Source organism: Nannospalax galili, unplaced genomic scaffold, assembly GCF_000622305.1.
Source record: "Nannospalax galili isolate Female #2095 unplaced genomic scaffold, S.galili_v1.0 scaffold747, whole genome shotgun sequence".
In the NCBI taxonomy this organism is placed as follows: Eukaryota; Metazoa; Chordata; class Mammalia; order Rodentia; family Spalacidae; genus Nannospalax; species Nannospalax galili.
This window is the reverse complement of record NW_008357686.1, coordinates 1,585,831-1,612,810: the sequence shown is the minus strand read 5'-3', so window position 1 is coordinate 1,612,810 and position 26,980 is coordinate 1,585,831. Positions and strand designations below refer to the sequence as shown.

At 40.2% G+C, this 26,980-nt stretch overlaps 1 protein-coding gene and 1 non-coding gene across 7 annotated transcripts in view; both read left to right on the top strand.

The window, feature by feature from the left end:
• Taf1 (TATA-box binding protein associated factor 1) overlaps positions 1–26,980 on the top strand; it is a 92,098-nt gene that overhangs the window by 61,654 nt on the left and 3,464 nt on the right. For 2 of the 6 annotated variants that reach the window (XM_029557450.1, XM_017794975.2), the window contains 11 exons: positions 6,482–6,549; positions 8,569–8,691; positions 9,650–9,742; positions 9,827–9,911; positions 16,526–16,593; positions 16,864–16,980; positions 17,116–17,121; positions 20,957–21,082; positions 22,043–22,141; positions 22,398–22,554; positions 23,592–23,769. In XM_029557450.1, coding sequence (XP_029413310.1) covers positions 6,482–6,549; positions 8,569–8,691; positions 9,650–9,742; positions 9,827–9,911; positions 16,526–16,593; positions 16,864–16,980; positions 17,116–17,121; positions 20,957–21,082; positions 22,043–22,141; positions 22,398–22,554; positions 23,592–23,769 — 1,120 coding nt within the window. Of the gene's footprint in view, positions 1–6,481; positions 6,550–8,568; positions 8,692–9,649; positions 9,743–9,826; positions 9,912–14,010; positions 14,181–16,525; positions 16,594–16,863; positions 16,981–17,115; positions 17,122–20,956; positions 21,083–22,042; positions 22,142–22,397; positions 22,555–23,591; positions 23,770–26,980 lie in introns of those variants that run through there. The other 4 variants (XM_008855564.3, XM_008855566.3, XM_017794976.2 and 1 more) reach the window with 3 other exon arrangements.
• Positions 6,116–6,303, top strand: LOC115068037. Its single transcript, XR_003847404.1, has one exon. It is a non-coding gene; the product is annotated as a U2 spliceosomal RNA (small nuclear RNA).

The following is a 26,980-nucleotide window of genomic DNA, read 5'->3' as shown; positions in this document are numbered from 1 at the left end:
ACTTCCTTCTTCATTTCAGCCTGAGTATTCTTCAATATTTCTCTTTTCTGGGTTCATTCATAAGTTTATCCCTCTCTTCCTTCAGTTCTTTGATTTCTTTGTTTGTGTGTTCTTTAAATTCACTGACTTCTTTTATCATGTTTTTATTGTTCTTTTGAGTTCAGTGTCCTGTGTTATCTCTAGGGGTTCTCATTGAACTCCTCTAGAGGACTATTGGTACTTGGTGGGAATATATTATTTTGCTTTTTCACATTTTTTTCTTTCTGACTTTGACATGTGGATTTCTTCTGTAGTTTCTGATTCTTGTGTGAGACTCAAGCCTTCCTTTGTTTGGTTTAGTTCTGCTTCTTTTTGTAAACTTTATGTGCCTTTATGGTTTAATATTGGGCGTGAAAAGCTGGTTGGTCTAGGCTTCAGACTCTCTCTTTTGATTTTTTATTGGAGTGGCCATATTGCTTTTGTCTTCAGGAGTTCCCACAGAAGCCCAAGTCAGATGAGGATCAAATGCTCTCAGGCTTTCTCCTAAGGTCCGGATCCCTCCAGGAAAGATGCTGACCTCAGGAATTTGGGGCCTGGACTGGCCTGGGAGCAGGGCCCCAGGAATGATGCTGGCTCCTGGGGACTATTGGTATGAACTACGTTGGTCTGGATGGAAAGGATCAGGAAGCAGTGGGAATTCTGGGCCAAGAGGTCATTCCAGGGGTCTGTGGTGCCAAGACAAGAAATGGGCCAGTATCCAGGCTAGGAGGAGAGAACGGGGCATGGGAGCTGGGAGGGTAAATGAGGCTGGGGGAGTCAAGGCATGGTGGGCACCACGGGACCCACCCAGGAAAGATGCTAGTACCAAGAAGCTGGTGTCTGAGCTGCCCAGGGACACAAAGGTAGTTGGTGCCAGGACCAGGCCCTGAGGGATTCTGGGGACCACAGGGAGGAGCTCGGTTGGCCTGGATGCAAAAGATCAGGAAGCAGTGGGAACTCTGGGCCAGTACCCAGGCCAGGAGGAGAGATGGGGTGGGGGAGCTGGGAGGGTGAATGAGGCTGGGGGAGTCAAGGCGTGGTGGGCATCACTGGACTTACTCAGGAAAGATGCTGGCACCAGGAAGCAAGTGGCTGTGCAGCCTAGGGAAGCAATGGGAGGTAGGGGTGGGACCAGGCACAGAAGGCTCCTGGGGACCACACGGAAGAACTGGGTTGGTCTGGATGCAAAGGATCAGGAAGCAGTGGGACTCTGGGCCAAGAGGTCAGCCCAGGTGTCTGGGGTGCCAAGACAAGAAATGGGCTAGTACCCAGGCTAGGAGGAGATATGGGGCGGGGGAGCTGGGAAGGTGGATGAGGCTGGAGGAGTCAAGGTGCAGTGGGCACCATGGGACCCACTCAGGAAAGATTCCTAAATCATTTTTTAGAAAAAGATTATAGCCGGGTGTGGGGGCGCATGCCTTTAATCTCAGCACTTGGGTGGCAGAGGCAGGCGGATCTCTGTGATTTCAAGGCCAGCCTGGTCTACATAGTAAATCCAGGCCAGCTGCGGGTACAGGTAGACCCTGTCTCAAAAAGACCAAAAAAAAAAAAAGATTATAAAGGTGATAGAAGGTAAGAGTTGATTTTGAAAATAGTAAACAAGGGACTGGAGATATGGCTCAGCAAAGAGCACTTGCTGCTCTGAGGTCTCAGGGACTCAGGTTCGATTCCCAGCACCCACATGGCAGCTAACAACCATCTGTAACTCCAGTCCCAGGGGAATTTGACACCCTCTTCTGACCTCTGTTGGCATTGCATGACACGGGTGCACTTAAACACATACAGGCAATACACTCATACACATAAAATAGAATATTTTCAAAAAATAGCAAACAAAATACCTAGAGATTGAAGCTACCCTGAGCTGCATGAGGCTCTGTCTCCAAACAAACCAAAGATAATTACTTCAACAAAAATTAGAGGGATAAGAAGGTAAGAATTGACATTGAAGATACTGAACATGGTACCTGTGTGTCATTGAAGTAGAGATCTTAGTAAACAACTGATAATTTAAAAAATTTCTCCAAGGGCCATTGAGATGGCTTAGTGGGTGAATGTGCTTGCTGCAAAGCCTGACAGCCTGAGTTCAGTCTCTGGAACCCATATGGTGGGAGGAGAGAACCAGCTCCTGAAAGTTGTCCTCTGACATCCACATGCGCTTTAGTTCTTGTAGGTTCAAGCCTCCAGGGATCAAACTCTGGTCATTAGGCTGGGCAGCAAGCACCTTTACCTCCTGAGCCATGTTGCCAGCCCTTTTTTCTGCTGCTCATATTTCTAATATAAACCTACTAGATTTGGCCTTCTGCTGAAATATACTAACAGTAACCTAATTTGTGGATTCATTGGCTGTAATTCTTTTGTTTTTGTGCTTTGAGTCAGGATCTCATGTAGCCTAGGCTGACCTCAAACTCACAATGTAGATGAGGATGACCTTGAACTCCTAATCTTCCTTGCCTCCACTTCCCCAGTTTTGGAATTGGAGGTGTGCACTATTATACCCTGGCCCAGAAATACTTTTTATTCAGACAGCTTTATTGGAATATAATTCATATACCATACAGTTTACCTACATGAAGTATTCATTTTTAACATGTCTGTATTACAGCATGTGTAAGTACTTGATTTTTTCAGCACCACACAATTTATGGATAATAACACAATTTGCTGGTCTATCAGTTAATGAACATTTTGAGTTTGTTCATTTTTAAACTTAAGTATGTGGGTCTGTACATTTATATTCAAACTTTTGTGTAGGCATTTGCTTTCATTTCTCTTTGGTATATACATAGGAGAGAAATTCCTAAGTCTACAGGACTATTTTTGTTTTGTTTTGTTTGCTTTTTGAAACAGAATCACGCTGTACTCCCAACTGGCTTGGAATTCCCTACTTAGACCAGGCTGGCCTTGATCTCACAGCCCTCTGCCTCCCAAGTGCCAGTATTAAAGGTGTGCACCACCATGCCCAGCATGATTTATTTTTCAGTTTTTATTTGTGTGTCTATATACATGTGAGTGCAGTTCCCATGGAGGCCCGAGGCAACAAATTCCCTAGAGCTAGGGTTTTGGAAGGTTGCCCACATGGGCTCTGAGAACTGAACTCGGGTCCTCTGTAGGAGCAGTATGTGCTCTTCACCACTAAACTATCTCTCCCACCTCTTACTCTAGTCTTACTATTTCAGCTGCCATATGTCTACTGATGCTACCATTTCTCATTGTCCTGCTGATAACTCATTAGCTGATTGCCTATGTAGATTAATAGTTTTGCTGGCTGTATAGTTGTACAACCTAGATATTTTAGTTATAATTCCAGCCTCTCTTCCTCACACTCATCACTAAGTCCTATAAAGTATACCATCATTTTTCCTGAAACTTGTCCCTTTTCTTTTTGTCTCCATTGCTACTGTGTTAGTTGAAGCCCTTGTCATTTCTTGTTTAGCTTCTTTCAGCAGTTTCCAAATCTGCTCTTGCCTTTAATTCTTTCTGTTGTTGATAAGGTGGCATTTTCCCTGTAGAACTCAAATTCGACAAATTGCTCTCTTAGACTGGTGGGTGTAGCTCAGTGGTAGAGCACTTGCCTAATATATGTTGAGGGCCTGAGTTCAGTGCCCTCACAAAAAAAATCAAGAAAAGAAAAATTATTCACCAGTTGAAAATACTTAGTAACTTTCTGTTGCCTATGAGATCTTTCTAATATGATCCCACCTGACTTTCCAAGTTCATTTCCTGTCTTTCCTGTATGTGCGCGCACACACACACACACCCTGTATTACAGTGGTATCAAAACTACCTGTGACCATGATGAAATGTACTGCAGTGTCTCCGTACTTTTCCTCCCTCTTGAATGCCCTCCTCTATTATTTACCTGCTTTTCTTTAATGACTACCTAATGTGAGTCAGAACAAACCTTACCTACTCCCCCAATCAGACCTTTTTTCTTTTTTTAGCAGTGCTAAGATTGAACCTAGGCCTTAGAGCATGCTAGGCAAGCCCTTGGCCTCTTAGCTATATCCCCAACCCAGCCCTCTTTTTACTTTTTTTTTTCTGTCTTTTTGAAACACGGTCTCCCTGTAGCCCCAGCTGTCCTGGAACTCACTATGTAGACCAGGCTGGCCTTGAATTCACAGAAATCCGCCTGCCTCTGCATCCCAAGTGCTGGGACTACAGATGTGTGCCACCACACCCGGCTCTCTTTTTACTTTTTATTTTGAAACAGGGTCTCACTAAGTTGCCCAGGCTGGCCTTGAGCTTGTCCTGTAGCCAAGGCTGCCTTTCAACTTGTAATCCCCTACCTCAGTCTCCCAAGTAGCTAGAATTACAAACTGCACCATCACTTCTAGTTTCCAATAAGTAGGTTAGATGTACAAAAATGTAGAATATATTTGGTGTGCAACCAGTATGTTTTATTGACACTGATAGTTTTTTAAAACTTTATTATGAAATTTCATAGTCTTTTAAAACTTTATTATGAAGCTTGCAAGAGGAAATTTAGTGTACCTACTCACCTAGTTTAACAGTTTGTCTGTTTGTGATGAGTCTTATTTAATACATATTTCCTGATAAAAGTGTATCATTTCATTCATAGATACTTATTTGATGTACACTGTCTTGCAATAATTTATTTTCAAGTCATTTTCTTTGACTAATCCAAAGAATTCTCTACAGTAGCAATTTTTATTTTTCCTTATATTCCCATCATTGAACATGTCCTAGACAAAGCATTAAACATTTGAATGAATAACATTATGAATACTGAAATAAATAATAGGACTGAGTGTAAGGCTCTGGGGCACACTAGACTAAAAATATAGATGGAGGAAGATAATCTAGTAAAAGATACTGAATAAAAGAAGTGGTTAAAAGTGCTAATTAGGGGGCTGGAGAAATGGTTCAGCAGTTAAGAACACTAGCTGCTCTTGCAGAGGACCAGGGTTCTGTTCCTAACACCTATATAGCAGCTAGCAACCATCTGTAACTCCAGCCCTCTTCTGACCTCCTTGGGCATTGCACAACACAGGTACACCTATCTATATGCAGCCAATACACTCATAAAATAAAAATAATGAATAAAATATTTTTTAAAAAGTGCTAGTTGCATGAACATTTATTTTTATTTTGTTTTTGTTTGTTTACTTGATTTTTGAGACAGGGTCTCCCTGTAGCCTCAGCTGGCCTGGAAGTCACTATGGACACCAGACTGGCCTCTGCGTCCCAAGTGCTAGGATTTAAGGCATGTGATTATGTATTTTTATGTGTGTGAATTTTCTGCCTGCATGTGTGTAAGTGCACCCTATGTGTGCAATGCCCTCAAAGACCAGAAGAGGTTGTCAGATTCCCTGGAACTGGAGTCAAGAACAGTTGTTAGTTGTCATGTGGGTGCTAGGAACCAAACCTGGGTTCTTTGCAAGAGCAGCCAGTGCTCTTAATTGCTGAGCCACCTTTCCAGCTCCCAAAACCTTTTTTTTTTTTTAATTAACGTTTCGTTTGTTAGTTGGTTTGTTTTTGAGGTGGTCTCAGTATGTAGTCTAGGATGGCCTGGGTCTCTCAATTCTCTCATTGCAGCATTCTAAGTGCTGGAATTACAGGCATGTACCCACCACTCTCAGCTTGAAAATGTTTTAATTATCCCAAAGATGAGCATAAATTGGGGCAGCTCTAAGAAAAAAGCATAGGAGAGGTCCGATAGTTAAGAATTTTCTGAAACTCTTGGTATAGATTTCAGGGAAACTGAAGTAATAGTCTGATATATGCTAGAGAGTCTGTCTGCTACGCAGAAAAATTACAAGTAGTCATTGATAGCTTTACTTATTCTTGAACAAACTGTTCTCCATCCAAAGAATAGTTTTCAAGGTATTAAAAGCATCAGTAATACTAATGAGTGTGGACACAAATAAAGAACCATTAAAACTCATTCATAATTGTTTTCCCATTATGTGTTAGGCACTTAAAGATGGAGCTAAGACTGCTGGTATCTGGACCTGATGTGGTGGCACACACCTGTAATCCCAGGGACTTGGAGTGGGGAGGATCAAAGTTCAAGGTCATTCTTAGCTCTGAGTTCCAGGTCAGCCTGAGATACATGAGACTTTAATAAAAAAGGATCAGTCTTTGGCCTTTTGGCTAGGTCAAGTGTAGCATCTATTCTTAGCAGTTTAGAATCTGATATGTCCTTGTCTGAGGACAATATAGTAAATGGGTTTTCGAGCTGGGAGATGGAGTAGGAGCTTGCTCTGTCCACTGCACACATTAACCTGGTACCGCAGCACCTCCAGAAACAGTGTACTCCTTCGGGAGACCTAAAACACAATTAAAAAAAAAAAGGAAGACTAGTATATCTACCTAACCCCGCTACTAGGCTGGTACCTGGCACATTTTAAATTCTTTAGTCAATGTATAAAAGGATTAGAAAGGTTTTGGCAGCTTTTAGCTCCCATTTATAATGGCCCCTTCTCTTACTCCTTTGTAGGGCCCAAACACTCACTGACTCAGATTTCTCAGTCCATGCTGGATCTCTGTGATGAAAAACTCAAAGAGGTAAGACATTAAAAATGAGAGAATGAAGCCAGGCATAGTGACACACACCTGTAATCCTAGCACTTGGGAGGTAGAGACAGGAGGATCATGTGTTCAGTGTCATCCTCAGCTAATAAAATTGAGAGCAGCCTGAGCTACATGAGATTCTGTCTCCAGAAAATCTAAATAAATAAATGAGAGAGCGTGGTATATGAGGGTGAGGAGTTGCAGAGTTTAGGAAGTAGATTTAACAGAAGGAAGAATGCACAAGGGAATAGCAAGTCTGATGCATAAGGGATAGAAAATCAGCAGTTATATAGGCCAGTGTCTTGTAGATGAGAAAGCTAAGTCAGGGGAAAATGACTTGCTTTGGACATCATGACTATTAAATGTAAAGCTAGGAATAAGATCCAGAATCTTTGTAACTTTAGAAAGGGCAATGGAAAATGGCTTCCCAGGAGATATCTTGTAGATTAGAAAGTAGTAATTGTTGTACCAGGAAGTTTTAATTTTTTCTTTTCTTTTGAGACAGGCTGGCATGGAGCTTGCTGTTTTCCAGGTTGACCTTGAGTTTATAGTGTTCCTCCTGCCTCAGCCTCCTGAGTTTTAGGATTACAGCTGTGAGCCACCAGATCCAGAGATAGTTTAATTTTAAAAGATACTCTATCACACGTGGTGGCACACGCCTTTAGTCCCAGCACCCGGGAGGCAGAGGCAGGCAGATCTCTGTGATTTCAAGGCCAGCCTGGTCTACATACTGTCCAGGACAGCTGGGGCTACAGGGAGACCCTGTCTCAAAAAGACAAAAAAAAATCTGTCTTTATTTCCCATCTTTTGGGCTTTTTTTCCCCTGTGTGCTGGAAACTGAACCCAGGGCCTTGCCACTAAGCCACAGCCTCAATCATTCTGTGAACCCATGTTCTTCTCAAAGCCAACTATGGTACCTCCTAAGTTTCAAAGCACAAGTAATGCTGATGATGTTAATATTGACAGAGATACTTACAAAAGTGAATGACCAATAAACATGAAAACATTTTCTAACTTGATTGGTTACCAGGAATTACACATTTAAACCATAATTAGGTGGGCATGGTAGTGCATGCATATCTATAACCACAGCACTTGGGAGTCAGAGGTAGGAGGAACAGAAGTTAAGTTTGAGGCCAGCCTGAGCTACATATTTCATGCCTTTTATCCCAGCACTCAGGAGGCAGAGGCAGGTGGATCTCTGAGTTCAAGGCCAGCATGGTCTACATAGTGAGTTCAAGACAGCTGAGGCTGTCTCAAAAAGACCAAGAAAAAAAGTGAAAGGCTAAAAGCCCTAGGTTCAGTATCCAGTATGGCATAAACTGGGCATAGTGGCACATATAGGGGCAGGTAGAGGCAGGGGAATCAGAAATCACAGGTCCTCCATGGCTACATTTCTTGTTCTAGGCCAGCCTGGGATTTAGGTGAGCTTTTCTCAGAAAAAGCTAAAATTAAATAGGCTAAGATGACTAAAGCTTGAGGGTAAAGTGTAGGACAATGAGAGCTCAGAGTTTTTCATAGTACACGGTTTGAAATCAATTTATGGAATTAAGTTTACTTAATTAAAGTCACTAATCAAACTGGGGCTGTATATGGAGTTTGAGTCCAGCCTGGGGTACATAGCAATACTCTATCTCAGAAAAACAAAAGGAGGCATTAGTCAATGACAGTGTTCAGTGTTCTCAGCAATCATTTTATAGAAAAGATAGAATATTGAAGCCTAACTTGCTGAAGATGTGTGACTGCAGCTAAGCTAGTGCTGCCGAGGACTTCTGTTTTTGGTGCTGTACAAAAATAGGCTGTAGAATACCTAAGGACGTTGCTGGCCATCTCCTTGCTACTTAGCTAAAGTGTCATCTAGATTTTTGGCCTGAAACTGAACAGTAGATAATTCAGAGGTAAACTTTTGGGGATTAAAGTTATAGACAGCTAGCTTACTCTTAAATTCTCTGTGGCATTTCTGCGATCACACCTTGGGAAAACCTGCCTTCCTTTTGCTTTGCTTTATTTCAGAAAGAAGATAAATTGGCTCGTTTAGAAAAAGCTATCAACCCCTTGCTTGATGATGATGACCAAGTGGCATTTTCTTTTATTCTGGATAACATTGTCACTCAAAAAATGATGGCAGTTCCAGATGTAAGTAATCTTTGTGCTAAACATTGTGAGGACAGTACTGGCAGATGGAAAGAAACATACAAGGTGTGCGTGTATGTGTTAGAGATTCTGTGTCAGCTGTGTGTCACGAGAAACTGGGATGCAATTTTAAATAGCAACCTTTTGCTGTATGAATATTAGATAGTATCATTGAAAGCAAAGATGCCAGGTATCTTTGAATAAATATAAAGAGGTTCTTGCTTCCTATTGTTGACATTCAGTAGTTGAGAGCTCATGAATAGGTCTGGAGAAGAAAGATGTTAACTAATGATAGGTTCTTGATTTAGAAATGCCTCTAGAGAAATAATATATTAAATATTTTTATGATATTTATTTGTGTTTCTGTGTGGTGATCAGGACAGCTTGTGGGAGTTCGGTCTCTTCTACCATGTGAACTCAGATCATCAGTCTTGGTGGCAGGCACCCTTATCTGTTGAGCCATCTTACCAGCCCATAAATAACATTTTGATAATTATATATTTGTTGTCCTTTTGTTTTCTTCCTTTCTTTTCCTCATACTTTTGTGGCAATGCTATCTATGGTATTGATTCTGTGAACCATTTTATTTTATTGATCCCTTCAACAATTCCTAACTCAGTTTTCTTTTGCATTGTAGTCATAATGTTCTGTATGTATAATGCTACAAAACTTTTGGATGGAATTATGGAATAAGGAATTTTATTTTTGCAGTGCTTAAGCTTAAACTCATAAATAAGAGATTTTAAGTGTAGAGTTGGGATTCTTACCCTATCAGAGCATAAGAACCCTTAATGGAACCCATGAAATTCTTAAATGATATACAAAATTTTGTATGATTATGTGTTTTTCTCTGTAAAGAATTCATAGTCTTCATCAGGAATATTTGTAACTCAATGAAGACTGAGACTCTCTGGTATAAAGAGTGGTTTCCCTTTGATTTCCCATGTCTTCTTTTTACTAGTCTTGGCCATTTCATCATCCAGTTAATAAGAAATTTGTTCCGGATTATTACAAAGTGATTGTCAATCCAATGGATTTGGAGTCTATACGTAAGGTAAGTGATTTGATCTAAGAATGGCCTTTTATAATCGATGTAATTTTGTATGTGTAGCTGAGTGCCTGATTCTTTTTATCATAGAATATCTCCAAGCACAAGTACCAGAGTCGAGAGAGCTTTCTAGATGATGTAAACCTTATTCTTGCCAACAGTGTTAAGTACAATGGTGGGTATTTCTTTATTTTTTTCCTCTTTCATCAGTCTATTCATCCAGCATTAAATATCATTATTAATTTTAAGGGCATAGGTAGCTTTGAGCGGTGATAGCTAAATTAATTGAGTAACTTAGTTTACTTTTGTTTTGTTTTGTTTTCGTCTTTTTGAGACAGGGTCTCCTTGTAGTGCCAGCTGGCCTGGAACTCACTATGTAGACCAGGCTGGCCTCTAACTCACAGAGATCCATCAGACTCTGACTTCCAAGTGCTAGAGTCAAAGTTGTGCACCACCATACCCAGTCCAGGAATTTTTTTTAAACAAAGAAATTTTATTCAGACCAAGCTTGTCACTTTGGCACATGAGGTGACCTTCATGGGGTCTTGGAAGTAAGGCCAGATGAAAAACAAGAGCATTATTTTAAGGATTACCAAAGTGTTCTTGTTTTAAGACTTTGAATTTTGCAGAACTGAGAGGCAATTGGTAGATATTTGTGATCTTTAAACTCTTTCTTGGAAACCAGGGTAATCTGGACGTCTCAGGCAGGACGATCAGGAGGAGCAGCATGGGGAAAGTTTAACAAGCTAGGCAGAGTAGGTTTGTACCCTGGAGCAGGATATGGAGCTGGACTAGGTGCAGGGAGATCCAGCTTTTTTTTAATGGAAAACTCAGGCAAAGATAGAGTTTTATTTTTCTTTATATATTTAAAAAGTCCCTGGGGCTGGAGAGGGCTCAGTAGTTGAAAGCACTGGCTGCTTTTGCAAGAACTGGGTTTGGTTCCCAGTACCACGTTATGGCAAACAACTGTCTGTAATATTTACTTTTTCATTATGTTTGTGTCCTATGTGTAGATCTGTGCACATGAGTATAGGTGCCCACGGAGACCAGAAGACAGAATCAGATCCATTGGAGCTGGAATTACAGACAGTTGTGAGCCACCTGATGTGGGTACTGAGAACTGAACTTGGGTTCTCTGTGAGAACAGCAAGTGCTCTTAACTACTGAGTTGTCTCTCTAGCCTCAGGAAATCTTTTTTTTTTTTTTTTGCTTTAAATATTTTATTGAGATAATTTTATAAAACCAGATGCAAGACAAAGACAAAATCTATAGTACAGGTACCTGGTAACACACCCAGTTATGTTATCTACCTGGCATATAAATGTGCTGGTTTTAGGACATTTTTTTGCCTAATAAATTGATAGAATCTCTGAGTTCGAGGCCAGCCTGGTCTACAGGTCACCTGGGGCTACAAAAAAGACCAAAAAAATTTTTTTTAATTTATTTTTATTTTATGTGTATGAGTGTTATGCCTGCATGTATGTAAGTGCACCCCTGGCATGCAGTGCCCCTGGAGGACAGAAGGAGGCCTCAGATCCCCTGAACTGGAGTTATAGGTGGTTGTTAGCCACCATATGGGTGCTGGGATTCAAACCCAGGTCTTTTGCAAGAGCAGCCAGTACTCATAACCGCTGAGCCAGCTCTCTAGCCCAGGAAATCATTTTTGAACTGAATCTTGAAGGATGATTATTATAATGCCCAATTACTGAGCACCTTCTGTGCTGAGCAGATCTTTTTAAATTTTATTTATTTTTTTATTTTATGTGTATGCATGTATTGCCTGCATGTAGGTAAGTGTACCCGTGTCGTGCAGTGCCTGCGGAGGTCAGAAGAGGCTGTGGATCCTCTGGGACTGGAGTTACAGACCATTGTTAGCTGCCATGTGGGTGCTGGGATTCGAACCCGGGTCTTCTGCAAGAACAACCAGTGTTCTTAACCGCTGAGCCATCTCTCCAGCCCTGCTGAGCAGATTATCAAGTGGAGAAGGATGATGAAGAAATTCCAGATGGTGGCCAAATTCGAAAGTGCATGAAAGTGCTTTGGATAGGGAAGTACAAAAAAGTTTGGCTTGACTATAGGGTGAGAGGTTTGATGACAAAATAAGATAAGACAAGAAAGACCCAAATTGTGAAAGGCCCAGTGAGTCACACTAAATCATCAGGAGAGAAGGATATAGTTTTAGTAGTACCATTCAGGAAGCTATCCCAAGAATAAAGTAGGAACTGAATAGATACAGAGACCAGTAAGGAGACTCTTGGCAACAGTCATGCTTTAAAAAACAGCAAAAACCTCAAGACCTGAACAGATAAGAAGCAGTAAGAATGGAAAGGTAGAATAATAGAATAGAGATAAAAAGGAAGCAGAATTGATACCATCATAATTGGACCAGATACAATGCTGTGATTTAAAAAAAATGAAATATTAGCATTGAAGCTCCACAGAAGTAATCAGTTTCAATAAAGACACCATTGTATGTTTCTGCCTTTAATCATGGGAGGCAGAGGCAGGTAGATCTCGTGACTTCAAGGCCAACCTGGTCTGCATAGTGAGTTCAGGAAAAAAAGAACCTAGACATGGTGGTACATGCTTTTCATCCCAGCACTCAGGTGAAGGTAGGTGGATCAGAGTTTCTAGCCAACCATAATAATGAATCCCTGTCTCAAAAAACAAACCAACCAGACAAACAGCAAAAAAGCACAACATTGTGGATTATAACTTAGGATATGTTTGGCTAGAGTGGAGGTATAAACACTTTGACATAAAGTTTTACAAGGATTTTTTTTTTAAGCCTTTTTGAGACAGGGTCTCCCTGTAGCCCCAGCTGGCCTGGAACTTGCCATGTAGACCAGGCTGGCCTTGAACTCACTATGTGTATGTCAGGCATGGTGGTGCATGCCTTTAATCCCAGCACTCAGAAGGCAGAGGCAGGTGGATCTCTGTGAGTTTGAGGCTAACCTGGTCTACGTAGTGAGTTCCAGGTCAGCTGGGGCTACAGGGAGACCCTGTCTCAAAAAAAGACCAAAAAAAAAAAACCCATTTGTGCATGTTTGTATATATACTTTTGTGCAATTTTATGTCATATACAGGTTTATGTAACCACTACCACAATCAAGGTTTAGAACTAGTCTATCCCCAGGAAAGAACTGCTTCTTTGTAGTTGTACCACCCACCCACGCACCCAACACTGTTCTGTGCTTCTTGTTTGTTCCCCATTTCCATAACTTTGACACTTGAACAAGTTACATAAATGGAATAATATATGTAATTATAAAATACTGACTTAAAAAAAAGATTGACTTTTAAAAAGCATAATTCCCTTGAGATTCATCTAAATTGTTAAAAGTATAGTTTATTTTTTAATTGTTGAATAGTCTTTCATTTATAGATATATTAGGATTTGTTCAACCATTCACACATTGAAAGACAGGCAAGTTTCCAATATTTTGCTATCATAAATAAAGCTAATATGAACATTCAAATGCAGTGTATGAATATGTTTCCATTTCTTTATGATAAATACATGAGAGTTGTATGTTTAAGTTTGTAAGACACTGTTTTTAAGTTTAGCTATTTTCTCTCATAATGACCTTATTTTGTTGCATTTCCATAATGGCTAATGAGATTGAGCATCATTTTATGTGCTTGTCAAACTATATGTTGTCAGCTCTGTTTTGTTTGGTGAAATGTCCATTCATTTCTTTGGGTTAGTTTTAATTGTGTTTTCTTCTTATTAGTTAATTCTAAGTTTCTGTTATATATTCTAGGTATAAGACTTTCAGTAGATGACTTGCAAAGATTTTCTTCCAGGTCTCTACCTTTCCTTCTCAGACTCCTTAACTGTATCAGAAATGTTTAATTTTTAAGTCCAGTTTATCAGTGTTTAGAAATACTTAGGTGCTTTTGGCGGTGTCTCTAAAAAGTCATGGCTTAAAACAAGGTTACTAAGTTATTTTCCTTTAGAAATTTATAGTTTTACATTTAAATCTGTGATCTATTACAAATTTTTGTGTACAGTATAGTTTAGGTTGGAGTATTCTATGGATGTCCAGGTTGTTCCAGCATCATTTGTTAAAAGTACCAACCTTCTCCCCATTGAATTACTTTATATGCACTTACTGCATGTCATTTGAGTGTGTGGGTTAATTGATCTATGTGTCTGTTCCTGTGTATGCTGTCTTGATTACTCTAACTGTAGAGGAAGTCTTATCATCAGGTAGAATGATTTTTCTTATTCTGTTTCAAATTTTCATTTTGACTTTCCATATATATTTTAGGGGCTTTATCTGAGTGTGCCATGGTGGTACATACCTGTAATCCCAGCACTGAGGTGGCTGGCGCAGGAGAAGTCCAAGTTCAAGACCAACCTGGACTACATAGAGAATTCAGAACAGCCTAGGGTTACATAGGGAGATGGAGACCATGCTTCAAAGAAAAGCTCACATGTGTTAGTACATGCTTTTTTAAAAATTTGTTTTTATTTTATGTATCTGAACCCTGCATGCAAGTATACCACATGCATACATGCCCCAGAGGCCAGAAGAGGGCATTGGATTCCCTGGAACTGGTGTTAGAGACAGTTGTTCGCTGCCATGTGGGTGCAGGGAACTGAACTGGGGTCCTCTACAGAATAGCAAGTGCTGTTAACCATTGAGCTATTTCTTCAGCTCCTTATTTTGTGGTTTTAAAGCAAATTAGAAAGCAAGACTGATTGAGAAGCGGGTTTTAGCGAGTCAAAGCAATTCAAAATACTACAGAGCAGATAAATCAGTGTAGAATACAAGAAGGGAAAATGATGAAATGTCTGTGAAATCTTAAAGCATAGTGTGGAAAGTAAGAAAGACTAGGGAATTGCAAACTGAATAGTTTTAAAGTTAAGATTGTTTACCTAGCATGCATGAAGCCCGGGGTTGGTTGACAGCATCACATCAACTGGGCATGGTGGTGCAGGCCTATAATCCCAGTATTCAGGAGGTAAGGTAGGAAGGTTCAAAAGTTCAAGGTCATCCTTAACTACATATCAAATTCAAGACCAGCCTGGGATACATAAGACCTTTCTAAAAACAACTGTCATGGGACTGGAGAGATGGCTCAGTTAAGAACACTGGTTCTTGCAGAAGACCTGGGTTTGAATCCCAGCCCCCACATGGGGCCGCTAACAACTGTCCGTAACTCCAGTCCCAGGGGATCCGACAGCCTCTTCTGACCTCCCCGGGCATTGCACGACACAGATGCACTTACCTACATGCAGGCAATACATACATACACATAAAATAAAAATAATAAATTAAAAAAAAACTGTAACCTTAATATATTCCAACTTGACTTCATAAAAAAAGAATCATCATATATTAGGTATAGTGGCTCACTTATTAGTCTAGAACTACTGGTATCATAGAATCCTGAGTACCAGGCCAGCCTAAGTTACATAGTGAAACTTTGTGTTTAAAAACAATCAGGGCTGGAGATGGCTCAGCAGTTAAGAGCACTGGCTGTTCTTGAAGAGGACCCAGGTTCCATTCCCAGCACCCACATGGCAGCTAAAAACCATCCATAACTCCAGTTTCTGGAGCTCCTACACCCTTCTCTGACCTCTGTAGACATTGCATGCACAGGTACACTTACATACATGCAGGCAAAACACTCAGACTTATAAAATAAAAAATAAGTAAAAAGAATCACCTCCTAAGTAAAAATGTCTTGAGGTGATACATCAGCTAAATGTAATATATGGATCTTGTTTCAATTCTGATTCAAAGAAATCTATGAAAGAACATTTATGGAATAGTTAGGGTAATCTGAATGTTGACTGACTCATTATATTAAAGAATTATTATTTTTAGATGTGATACAGTTTAGTTTTAAAAATATGTTCTAATTTTCAAATAGTCTTTAGAGTAGTTGTAGGTTCATGGCAAAATTGAATGGAAGTTACAGGGTTCCAGCATACTCCCTGTTCTCATTATTAACATCCTTACACTGGGGTGATATGCTAGTTCTATTAATTGTTGAGCCTACATTGGCAATTCCATATCACCCTGTGACTATAGTTTACAGAAGAATTCTTGTTTGAGATAGGATCTCATTATGAAACCCACGGTAGTTTAGAGCTTGCTATGTAAAGGTAGACACAGTGGTGTATGACTATAATCCCAGGACTCAGGAGGCTGAGTAGGGGGATTGTGAGTTTGAGGCATGTCTGGGATACATAGCAAGATTCTTTTTTTAAAAAGGAAAAGGTGGAGCTAGAGAGATGACTCAAAGGTTAAGGGCACTTCTGTTCTTGCGGAGGACCCAAGTTTGATTCCCAGCACTCACATGGCAGCTAACAACTATCTGCAACTCCAGTCCCAGGAATCCAATGACCTCTTCTGGCCTCCGTGGGCACTAGGCCTGTACCTGGTGCACTTATATACATGCAGTCAAGACACTCGTACACATAAAATAAAAATAAAGCTAAAAAAAACCCAAATAGTTGTGGAAAATTGAAATATAAATGAAACAAGATTAACCATGTGTTGATAATTGTCAGAGCTGGCTAATTGGTTTACATGGAAGTTCATTATATCTGATTTTGTATGTTTGAAATAAAATTCTACTTATAAAATTAGAGTAGAATTTCTAAGCTAAGGAATAGGCATAGTTTTTCTGAATCTAAAATAATGGTAATAATGGTAACAAAATGTAAAATTCTCATTTTTAAATTCCAAAGTGTATATTAAATTACATGTTGAAGAGAAATATAAAATTCATTAAGTTCACAATGACAATGGTATCTTACTTCATTCATAGGGCCTGAAAGTCAGTATACGAAGACTGCTCAGGAGATTGTGAATGTCTGTTACCAGACATTAACCGAGGTAGGTGGTAAAGATCTGGCTCCCTGTGTCATTCCCTTGAGTGAGGAGCTTTCCCTGACTACCCAGTTGTAAAATATTAACATCCTACCTCCTACCCTCATTCCACACTCAGTATTTCTTTCTCTGCTTTGTTTAGGCTATCATCTGTATTATGCCACTAGAATATAAACACCACGAAGACGGAAATGTTTTGTGTGTTTTATTTACTTTTGCATGCCCAGTACCTAAAATACCCATTGAATGAATTCATTAATTTTATTTATTTCTCAGTATGATGAACATTTGACTCAACTAGAGAAAGATATTTGTACAGCTAAAGAAGCAGCTTTGGAGGAAGCAGAGTTAGAAAGCCTGGACCCAATGACACCAGGACCTTACACACCTCAGGTAAGTCTAAGGATTAGGAACAATTTACTGGTTTGGGAAATTGGAAGCATGTTAATAGATCTGTTTACTGAGATACCGTTCTTCTCTGTCCTTCCTCTTCATATGCCTTTCGTGTGCTTTCTTGTCTTCTCAAAGGCTAAGGTGAGTGAGGGCCATGGGTCTTGGTGGCCTTGTTAAATCCAGAAGAGGCAGCTGTGGGATGAATGAGTGGGGTGGTTGTTTAGGCAGTATATGGTAATACCAGATTCCTGACTACTCTAGCCAGAGGCGTCCTCTAGGTCTTTAGTTCTCTTGTCTTGTAAATTTGAGGGTTCTAGGACAGCCCCTAAGATGTAGGCTGCTCAGTTATAGACATAGTCCACATTGTTTTGTGCTGTATATATCTCTTGATTACTCATTCCTACAGTCCTCCGCTCTACCAACTCAGCTATCGAAGGAACCACGATTACTCATTCCTTTAGGGGTATAGCTCACATGTCACTCACTTTCCTGGGTTGATTCCCTCTCTTACTAAATGAAGAGTATTTATAATATTCTTAAGTTTACATGTTTTACATGTTAGAAGACTAGAAAGCACGATGAAGAAGAAATTTTTAGTCTTTCTGCTCTGACTGAACACTATACTAAGAGTATATTTCCTCTATATTACAGTCTTAGAAGGTTAGCATGTTTGAAGAATAGATCTTAAACAGAATGTAACAGGTGCTTACTTTCTTTATTGGAGACACAATGGTGGAGTGGAAAGTACATGGGGTTTGATGTAAAACAGGCCGGGTGTGAGTCTTAGCTCTGCTACTGTCTAGTTTTGTGATCTTGGGAAATTAATTTCTCTGTTTCTGTTTCTCTAAGATGTACTTTTCAACATTATATGAGTTAATTTTTCTGGCACATAGTAGGCATTTGGTAAATATTTGTTTACTTTTTTGTATGGAAGATTTTCATGAAGTCCCCAGAGGCTCTTTGAAATTTAGCTAAATAGTTTAATGTAGAACTCTTCCAGTTCCCATAGGAATTTGTTTTTTCATTCTACCAAGGTTTCACTCTAAACTTAAATGCAATACATGTGATCTCTGTTGGATTATTGCTGTCTCTGTGTCTCATTCGTGCACTTTCTCTATCTATCTTTTACTCTCTCTTTCATCCCAAAACCTAGGTTACTGAGGGGCCAGGTATAAAGAACCCTCAGATACTTCTTCAAGGTCCAGAACAAGGAAAGGCTCTTGGAGTGTGTGGGCAGATTGGGTCAAGGGGGCTTGGGTGAGTGATATTGCCCAGGAAAGCCTTGTTTGCTAATAGGCCCACAGCTTCCACAAAGTACTTTATGGTAAGTTAAAGCTTGGGTATTAGTCATCATTCTTCCGAAGAATCTAGCCACTGAGTGGCATGTGGTTTTCTTAGGTCTCGGACAGTCATAAGCATTGGTGAGTCAAAACCCTAAGCCCAAGAGTCATCTTCCTTTCTTCCCTGCCCTTCCCACACTACCTTATATGTCTGAGGAAAACCTTTCAGGTATTCTTCCTGAGTAATAGCTGGGTTTTGGTACCGTTAGTGAGTTTCCTATGAAGAGTAGGGTATGGCTAGTACTGCTTCATTTTTTTCAGGACATTCTGTTATCATTCCCTTCATTTATACATACACATTTTAAGATAGCCCATGTATGTCATTGCCTGTTAACTTAAGGAAGATCCACATGGAGTGACTATCCTTCATCACTACATAAACCCCACATGTTATTAGTATCTGTAAATTTAACCTTTCATAATAGTTTTGGTTGTACAGAAGCATGGCAGTAATCTTGTTATTTTTAGCTTATAAATGGTGGTAGTCAGTACTGTAGTTCCATTTGAATATTTCTCCTGAGCTTGTATGGAGCCCAGTACCTTGAAACTATTCATTTTTCAGTTTCTCAAGCCTTTATTTTCATACTTTGCTTTAAAATTTTGCCAAAAGGTCCTTATTTTCCTTTCTTCTGTTTCATATTGGTTTATCTATGCTATAATGATTTGAATTCTGTTTTGTTTCATTTCTCTTTTTCAGAAACTCTCTTCTCAGTCAATCTTGTTTCCTTGTTTGCTTTTAAAAACACAAAGCAACATGTGTGGATATTTGTGTGTTTGTTTGAGACAGAGTCTATCTGTGTAGTCCTGGCTGGTCTTGAGTTTGTGATCCTCCTGCTTGAGCTTCCCTAATGCTGGGACTATAGGCATGTGACACCATGCCTTGCTCATATGCAGGTTTTCTATTGATAAAAGTAATCTGATCATTGGGGAAAATTGAAAGATGGAACTGGAGAGATGGCTCAGTGGTTAATGGTGCTTGCTGCTCTTCTAGAGTTCAGTTCCTAGCACCCACATCTGGTGGCTCACAGCTGCCTATAACTTGAGCTCCAGGAGATACCACACCCTCTTCTGGCCTCCAGGCACTGCACTCACATGCACAAACACACACCCCACATACACACATAATAACATCTTAAAAAACATCTTTTTTAAAAAAAGAAAATTGGAAGGTACAAATAAGTTACTTCTTGGAACTGGAGAGATGGCTCAGTGGTTAAAGACCACTCTTAATTCTTGCAGAGGACCTGAGTTCAGTTCCTAGTACTCATGTTGGGAGGCTCACAACTGCCTTTAACTCTAGCTCCAGAGGATCTAATTGCCCTCTTCTGGACACTGAGGGTACCTGCAATCACACATGCACAAACTTACATGCAAGCACCCACATATATACATAATTAAAAATTAATAGAGCTGGGCGTGGTGGTGCATGCCTTTAATCCCAGCACTTGGGAGGAAGAGGCAGGCAGATCTCTGTCAGTTCAAGGCTAACCTGGTCTACATAGTGAGTTCCAGGCCAGCTGGGGCTACAGAGAGACCCTATCTCAAAAACACCAAAAAAATTTAAAGATAAAAATTAATAGATAAATCTTTTTTTTAAAGAGTTGTTACCTCTTATCAATTCTGTTTTTCAGAAAGAGTACATCAGCCACCAAATATTGAGTTTTTTTTATATCTGTAATGTGTGTTTGTAGATATACTTCTAAAATAAATTGATGACTATTATTTTGTCTTATTCTATTCACTTTATGAATATTTTATCTAATTTCTTATCATTGAATATAATCAATTTGCTAAATCCATGGGTGTGTTTGTTTGTTTGTTTGTTTGTTTATGAGAGAGGGTTCCACTGTGTAGGCATGGCTGACCTGGAACTTGCTATGTAGATCGGGCTGGGCTCAAATTGACAGAAATCTGCCTGCCTTTGCCTCCAGAGTGCTGGGACTAAAAGTATGTGCCACCATACATAGCAATTGCTGTTCTTTTCAGGGGAGATAAGAAGGAAGAATCTATAATTTATTGAGTGCTAAGTATTAGATACACATAGTACTTAATTCTCACAACAACCCTGTGAGGTAGATATTATCATCTGTGTTTTACAGTTGAAGAAACCAAGGGTTGTTAAAAAGGTATAGCCAAGACTCAAACCCAGGCAATTTACTTCAAAGCCCATGGTTTTTCACCACATCATTTTGCTTTGTAGCATCCTCTGAGAAGCTCATGAACTGTGAAGACTTTCATGCTCTTGCTGAAATTTAAATTCCTTTATTCACTTTCCTCTGACTTGTCTCTAAATCTATAAAAAAATAGCACTGATATAAATCTCTGGGCTTAAAAACAAGAAGGCAGGGCTTAGAAGAAGAAAGTAGGTTACTGACCAGAGAGGTATTTAAAACAAATTCGTCCCTTAGCATTTATGCATTTCTGCTTTAGTTCCTGAACATATACACTAGAGGCCTGTTAGAATGGATGTTATTTGTAGTATTCCAAATAATTTGTCCATAAAGCTAAAGCTATGTGTTCTCTTTAACTGGATTGTTTTGCATGACCTTTTTCTTCAGTGAAGGCTATAAAGGGGAATTCTTTGTATTTGTAGCTTATCCCTTAACAGAAGCTAAATTAAATACTTTATGCCACAGCCTCCTGATTTGTATGATAACGGCACATCCCTCAGTATTTCCCGAGATGCCTCTGTCTTTCAAGATGAGAGCAATATGTCTGTCTTGGATATTGCCAACGCTGCTTCAGAAAAGCAGGTAACACAGGTAGGATGTTCTTTTTCTTTGTGAGATTGGTTGTGTGCCTGGAGGGCAAGCATGGAAGAATGGACGGATACACATCCAGAATGGCTAGATGACTTGCTCCTGGAATCAAGGCCTTGCAATGTGGTTTCTAGGGTAGGGTTGGAAGATCACATGACTGACATTGTTTTCTCTCTGTCCCCATGGGCAGAATCAAGCACAACAGAACTTCAGGGAAAGTATTTGAAGCAGCAGGGCAGCCTAACAGATTATTAGAAAGAAACATAACAACTGGCCTACTACTTTGTGCAAGTTATAACTTACAAACCAAATTAAAATTATTTATAAAATGTTTGGGGCTGGAGAGATGACTCAGTGGTTAAGAGCATTGGCTGTTCTTGCAGAGTACCTGGGTTTGCTTCCCAGTACCCACATGGTGGCTAACAACCCTCTGTGACTCCAGTTCTAGGGCATCCACTGCCCTCTTCTGACTCCGCATACATTGCACAACATGGGTATACTTACATACATCCGGGCAATACACTCATACACATAAAAATAAATATTTAAAATGTTTGAAATTGGCTTTTTTGAGAAGTATCAGCAGCTACTCCTCATCTGAAGCTGTAGCTATGCTCAGGGTTCCATGAGAGAGTCAAAAACCCAGAAGGATTTTCTGTCTTAAAAGGTCAAACACAAGCTATAAACTAAAGCTTGGGTTAGAAAGGAAAAGAAAGGAAACATTTCCTTCTGATGTAGTTTAGAGTAGACCAAGAACATTCCTATTCTTTGGTCTTCTTACCTGACTGTGATTTCCAAAGAATGACTGGGGAAAAATACACGTTTTGAGCTATGGATACAGCCCCCACTAGCAGTGGGGTTGGCTGGGATATCAGGGAGGAGCATCTGTCCTGGGTAAAGAACCCTTGGTTAACGCCTACAGGCACGTCCCTCAATGATGTGCTATTTGTGTTCCTTACTCAGATGTGCCAGGGCCGAGGTAGGCTTGGCGAGGAAGACTCTGATGTAGATATTGAAGGGTATGATGATGAGGAGGATGGGAAACCTAAGACTCCAGCCCCAGTGAGTATGCTTATAGAAAGCTTATGGTTACGTTATACATTTATATGATAGGAGCCTCAGCAGTACAGGGCAGGCCAAATCCCAAGGTGATACAGAGGGTCTCTCCATAGTGAAGAGGATTTAATCCTTGGAATGAGCTAAACAAATTAGCCACTAAAGTTGTTCAACTTCTTGTGAGGCAGCAAGTGGGATGGGGGAATGGAGGGTATTCTGGTCACTTACTTAGTTGATGGGGCTCCCACCTGGTCTCTTTTAGGAAGGTGAAGATGGAGATGGTGATCTTGCAGATGAAGAGGAAGGAACTGTACAACAGACTCAAGCCAGTGTCCTATATGAGGATTTGCTTATGTCGGAAGGAGAAGATGATGAGGAAGATGCTGGGAGTGATGAAGAAGGAGATAACCCTTTCTCTGGTAAGTCTTTCTCCTTTGCTTCTGCTCCTCTATAGCTCACTACAGTACCCTCAGGACTGAATAGGCAGCTCTTTGCTACTATGCTATTATCAAAAGCTAGCTCTTTTATTGAAGGCCCATTAATAGACCTGAGAGTGTTAAGCACTCACTCAGAGGATGATGATGTCCATTAGCCTTAGTGTAATTGAAGACACACAGACACAGGAGACATAAAAGGTGACAGTGGAAAAGGCAATGCCCACATAGCAGCTTTGACTTGGAAAATTGCTAACCATGAAAGTTGTTTGTGAACAGGAAAGGAAAATTAAGAAAATTAATGGCAGTGGTAGAGGGACGGTATTAGAAAAGATAGAAAACCAGGTAGATTGGTCTGAGATAGACCAATAGATAGATGTAGATATTGAAGGATATGATGATGAGAGAGAGGAAAGCAGTTACTTGGATTTAGTTTCTAAACTATAGATCTTGCCACTATTGACCCTTAGTAGTTAGGAGAGAGGAAAGCAGTTACTTGGATTTAGTTTCTAAACTATAGATCTTGCCACTATTGACCCTTAGTAGTTAGAAGAACAGCCTGTGGGGTGAGGAATATAGGCATGAAGTCTATAGGACTAGTTTTGGAATACCAGGCTAAAATGTTAATTCTATCAAGAATTACTTTTTCTGGGGGCTGGAGAGATGGCTCAGTGGTTAAGAGCACTGACTGCTCTTGCAGAGGACCCAGGTTTGATTTCCAGTACCCACATGGCAGCTCTGAACCATCTTTAACTCCAGTTCCAGGGGAATCTGAAGCCTTCTTCTGATGTACGTAGCATTGCACGACACGGGTACACTCACATATATGCAGCTAATACACTCATGCACATAAAATAAAAATAATAAAATTTTTTAAAAAAGAATTACTTTTTCTTTCTCTCTTCTTTTTGTTATTTTGGTGCTGGGACTTGACTCTAGGGCCTTGCACATGCTCTACCACTGAGTCATGCCTCTAGCCCATCAAGCTCATCTTATGTAACCACAATCTATCTTTTTTACAGCTATTCAGCTGAGTGAAAGTGGAAGTGACTCTGATGTGGGATCTGGTGGTTTAAGACCCAAACAACCCCGAGTGCTTCAGGAGAGCACAAGGATGGGCATGGAAAATGAAGAAACCATGATGTCCTATGAGGGAGATGGTGGGGAGGCTTCACGTGGTTTGGAGGATAGCAACATCAGGTAATCTGCAGCAACATGCTATAGGACTGTGGCTTCTTTGTTCAGCTGTGATGTCAAAGGGCCTAGCATCGGATTACTTTCATCAGTTGAACATTTCCTGAACATCTCTACTAGGGACCGGCATTGTCTAGGTCCTGGGATATGTATCTTGACCTTGAGGAGCTCTTCTAGGGGAGACACTGACACAAATCATTACAAATACAATGACATAAGTGCTTAAACATAAGAACAAAATATTAAGTTATCATTAAGAAGGAACTATTTTACTCTGCTTTAAACAATCAGGGAGTTTCATGTAGAAACATTTGAACTAGGCTTTGAAAGATGAATAGGAATATACTAAGCAGGTACCATGCCACCAGGAGGGTAGATCTTTACAGGTGAAATATGTTCAGAGACACAGAATGTATTCAAGAGTAAAGGGAAATTAAGACTTTAGAAGTAGCAGAGATTATATTTCAGAGGCCCTCAAATGGCTTGCTAAGACATTTGGGTTTTGTTCTGCTAAGCTTCCTTATTTTCAGGAACAGGAAGTTTTCAGGTATGCTGCAACACTCCTATAACGTCAGTGCTCTGAAGGATGAGGCAGGGGGATCCCAAGTTCAAGGCTATCCTGGGTTATGCATCAAGTCCCTATCTCACAAGGGAAAAAAAATCTGGCTGTGGTGGTGCACACTTGCATTCTAGCACTTGAGAAATGGAGGTAGGAGGGTTAGGGATCAAAGGTAATCATCAGCTACACAGTGAGTGCAAGACTATCCTGGGCTACAGGAGACCATGTCATCATTATTATTATTATTATTATTATTATTATTATTATTATTATTATTTTGGTCTTTTTGAGACAGGGTCTCCCCGTAGCCCCAGCTGGCCTGGAACTCACTTTGTAGACCAGGCTGGTCTTGAAATCACAAGAGATATGCCTGCCTCTGCTTCCCAGGTGCTGGGATTAAAGGCATGTGCCACCACGCCTAGCTTATTATTATTATTTTTACTATATGTGTATGAATGTATTGCTTACATGTATGTAAGTGCACCCATGTGTGCAACGCCTGTGGAATTTAGAAGAGGATGTCGAATCCTGTGGAACTGCCATATGGGCGCAGGGATTCAAACCCAGATCCTCTACAAGAGCAACCAGCACTCCTAACTGCTGAGCCATTTCTTCAGACCAGAGACTATGTCTTTAAAAATAAAAAAAGGAAATAACATTGAATTTATATGGTAATTAACTCCAAGGGCAGTATGGGACAAGGATTAGCAGGAATCATTTGAGTGGGAGAGGTAAATTGGATAGATAATGGGAATTTTACTGAGGAAAGAGGAAAAACAGGAAAGGAAAATGAATTTGGCTTCGAGTATGTTGGATGCAATATACATATGATACATCTTGCCATCAAGCACATAAAGTCTTTTATAATTTATCGTGCAAATACTTATCATCAGTGAAAACACAACTAATATATGGGATTCCTTTAAGGAGTTCTGCCTATCAGAAAATGTAAAGCAAGTTAACAGACAATCACAGTGTAACATAAAAGTGACAGACAACTATAGGTTTTTCTGGGACTTGGAGAAAGATATGGAGGGAAGCTGATTAGAGAAGGAAGCTCAGTCAAGTATGAATAATAGTTCCCTAGGTTAAGAAGCAAAGGGCATCCAAGGGACCAGGGATGGCATGTATGAAGACCCAGAAGCATTAATCATTTTTAGAGAATACAAGTAGCTAGGGCTTTCAATTGATCCATGTAAGATCCTTGATCTGTATAATAGAAATGATTCAAAGAGGTAGGTAAGAATAAATTTTTAATTCTTTTAAAAAGGTAGGTAAGGACCACATTTTGAAGGACCTGACTATCCTGGGAACATTGAATGAAAATGGTATATGTCTTAGTTTGTCTCTTCATTGCTGTGACAAGCCACTCTGACCACCACCAGCTTGGGGAGGAAAGGGTTTATTTAGCTTACATATCCCAGGTCATAGTTCATCCAGGAACCCAAGGTAGGAACTCAGGACAGGAACCTGGAGGCAGGAGCTGGAGCACAGGCCATGGAGGAACACTGCTTACTGGCTTGCTCCCCTGGCCCCTGCTCAGCCTGCTTTCTTATGCAACACAGGCCCACCTGCCAAAGGGTGGCACTACCCACAGTGGGCTGGGCCCTCCCACATCACTCGTCAAGAAGATGCCCCTTAGACATAGCCACAGGCCAGTCGAATAGAGGCAATCCCCCAATTGAGGCTCCCTCAACCCAGGTGTGTCAAGTTGACACTAAAGCTATCTAGCAGAGTATATGACCTGATTTATGTTTTAGAAAGATTGCTCTGTACCAAAAAGAAAAAAGGGGTAAAGAACATGAACTAATATGTTCACAAAACAAATTCAGATAAGCAATAACTATATTTAGAAGTTTTTTGTAAAATGAGGCATGGTGCTGCACATCGTTAATCCCAGCACTCAGGAGGCAGAAGCAGGCAAACTCTAAGTTCAAGGCCAGCAGGGGCTACAGGAAGACCATGTCTCCAAAAAACAAACAAAAAAAAGAATATGTCTAGTGTTGGAAAAGGTTTGAAGAAAAAGATAGTTCCAAATGTCTGGTAGTAATATGTAAATAGATAAAATTAGGATGAGTAGGAAAGAAATAAAGCTTTATCATTATAAATTTAAAAAGTCTTTTAAGTGTATACCCCCTTTTGGCTCCAAAATTCCACATCTAGGAAATTATCCTATGGGAATAATAAAATACTTTCTTTAGATATTTATACAGCTAGGCATGGTGGCTCACATCTCAGTACTCAGGAGGACCTAGGACTACACAGTGGAACCCTACCCTAAAAGCAAAACAAGCACACACCTTTAATCCCAGGGAGGCAGAGGCAGGTGGATCTCTGGGAGATCAAGGCCAGCCTGATCTACATAGTGAGTTCCAGGGCAGCTGTGTTCCAAGTTTCTATAGGGAGACTATGTCTCAAAAGAAAAAAAGAAAAAGATGTTTGTGTAAGACTCTTTAATAATAAAACAAAAAGATCTCCGTGGGGCTGGAGAGATGGCTCAGTGGTTAAGACCCGGTTTGAATCTCAGCACCCACATGGCAGCTAACAGCTGTCTGTAACTCCAGTCCCAAGGGATCCAGCAGCCTCTTCTGACCTCTGTGGGCATTGCATGACACGGGTGCACTTACCTACATACAGGCAATACACACATACACATAA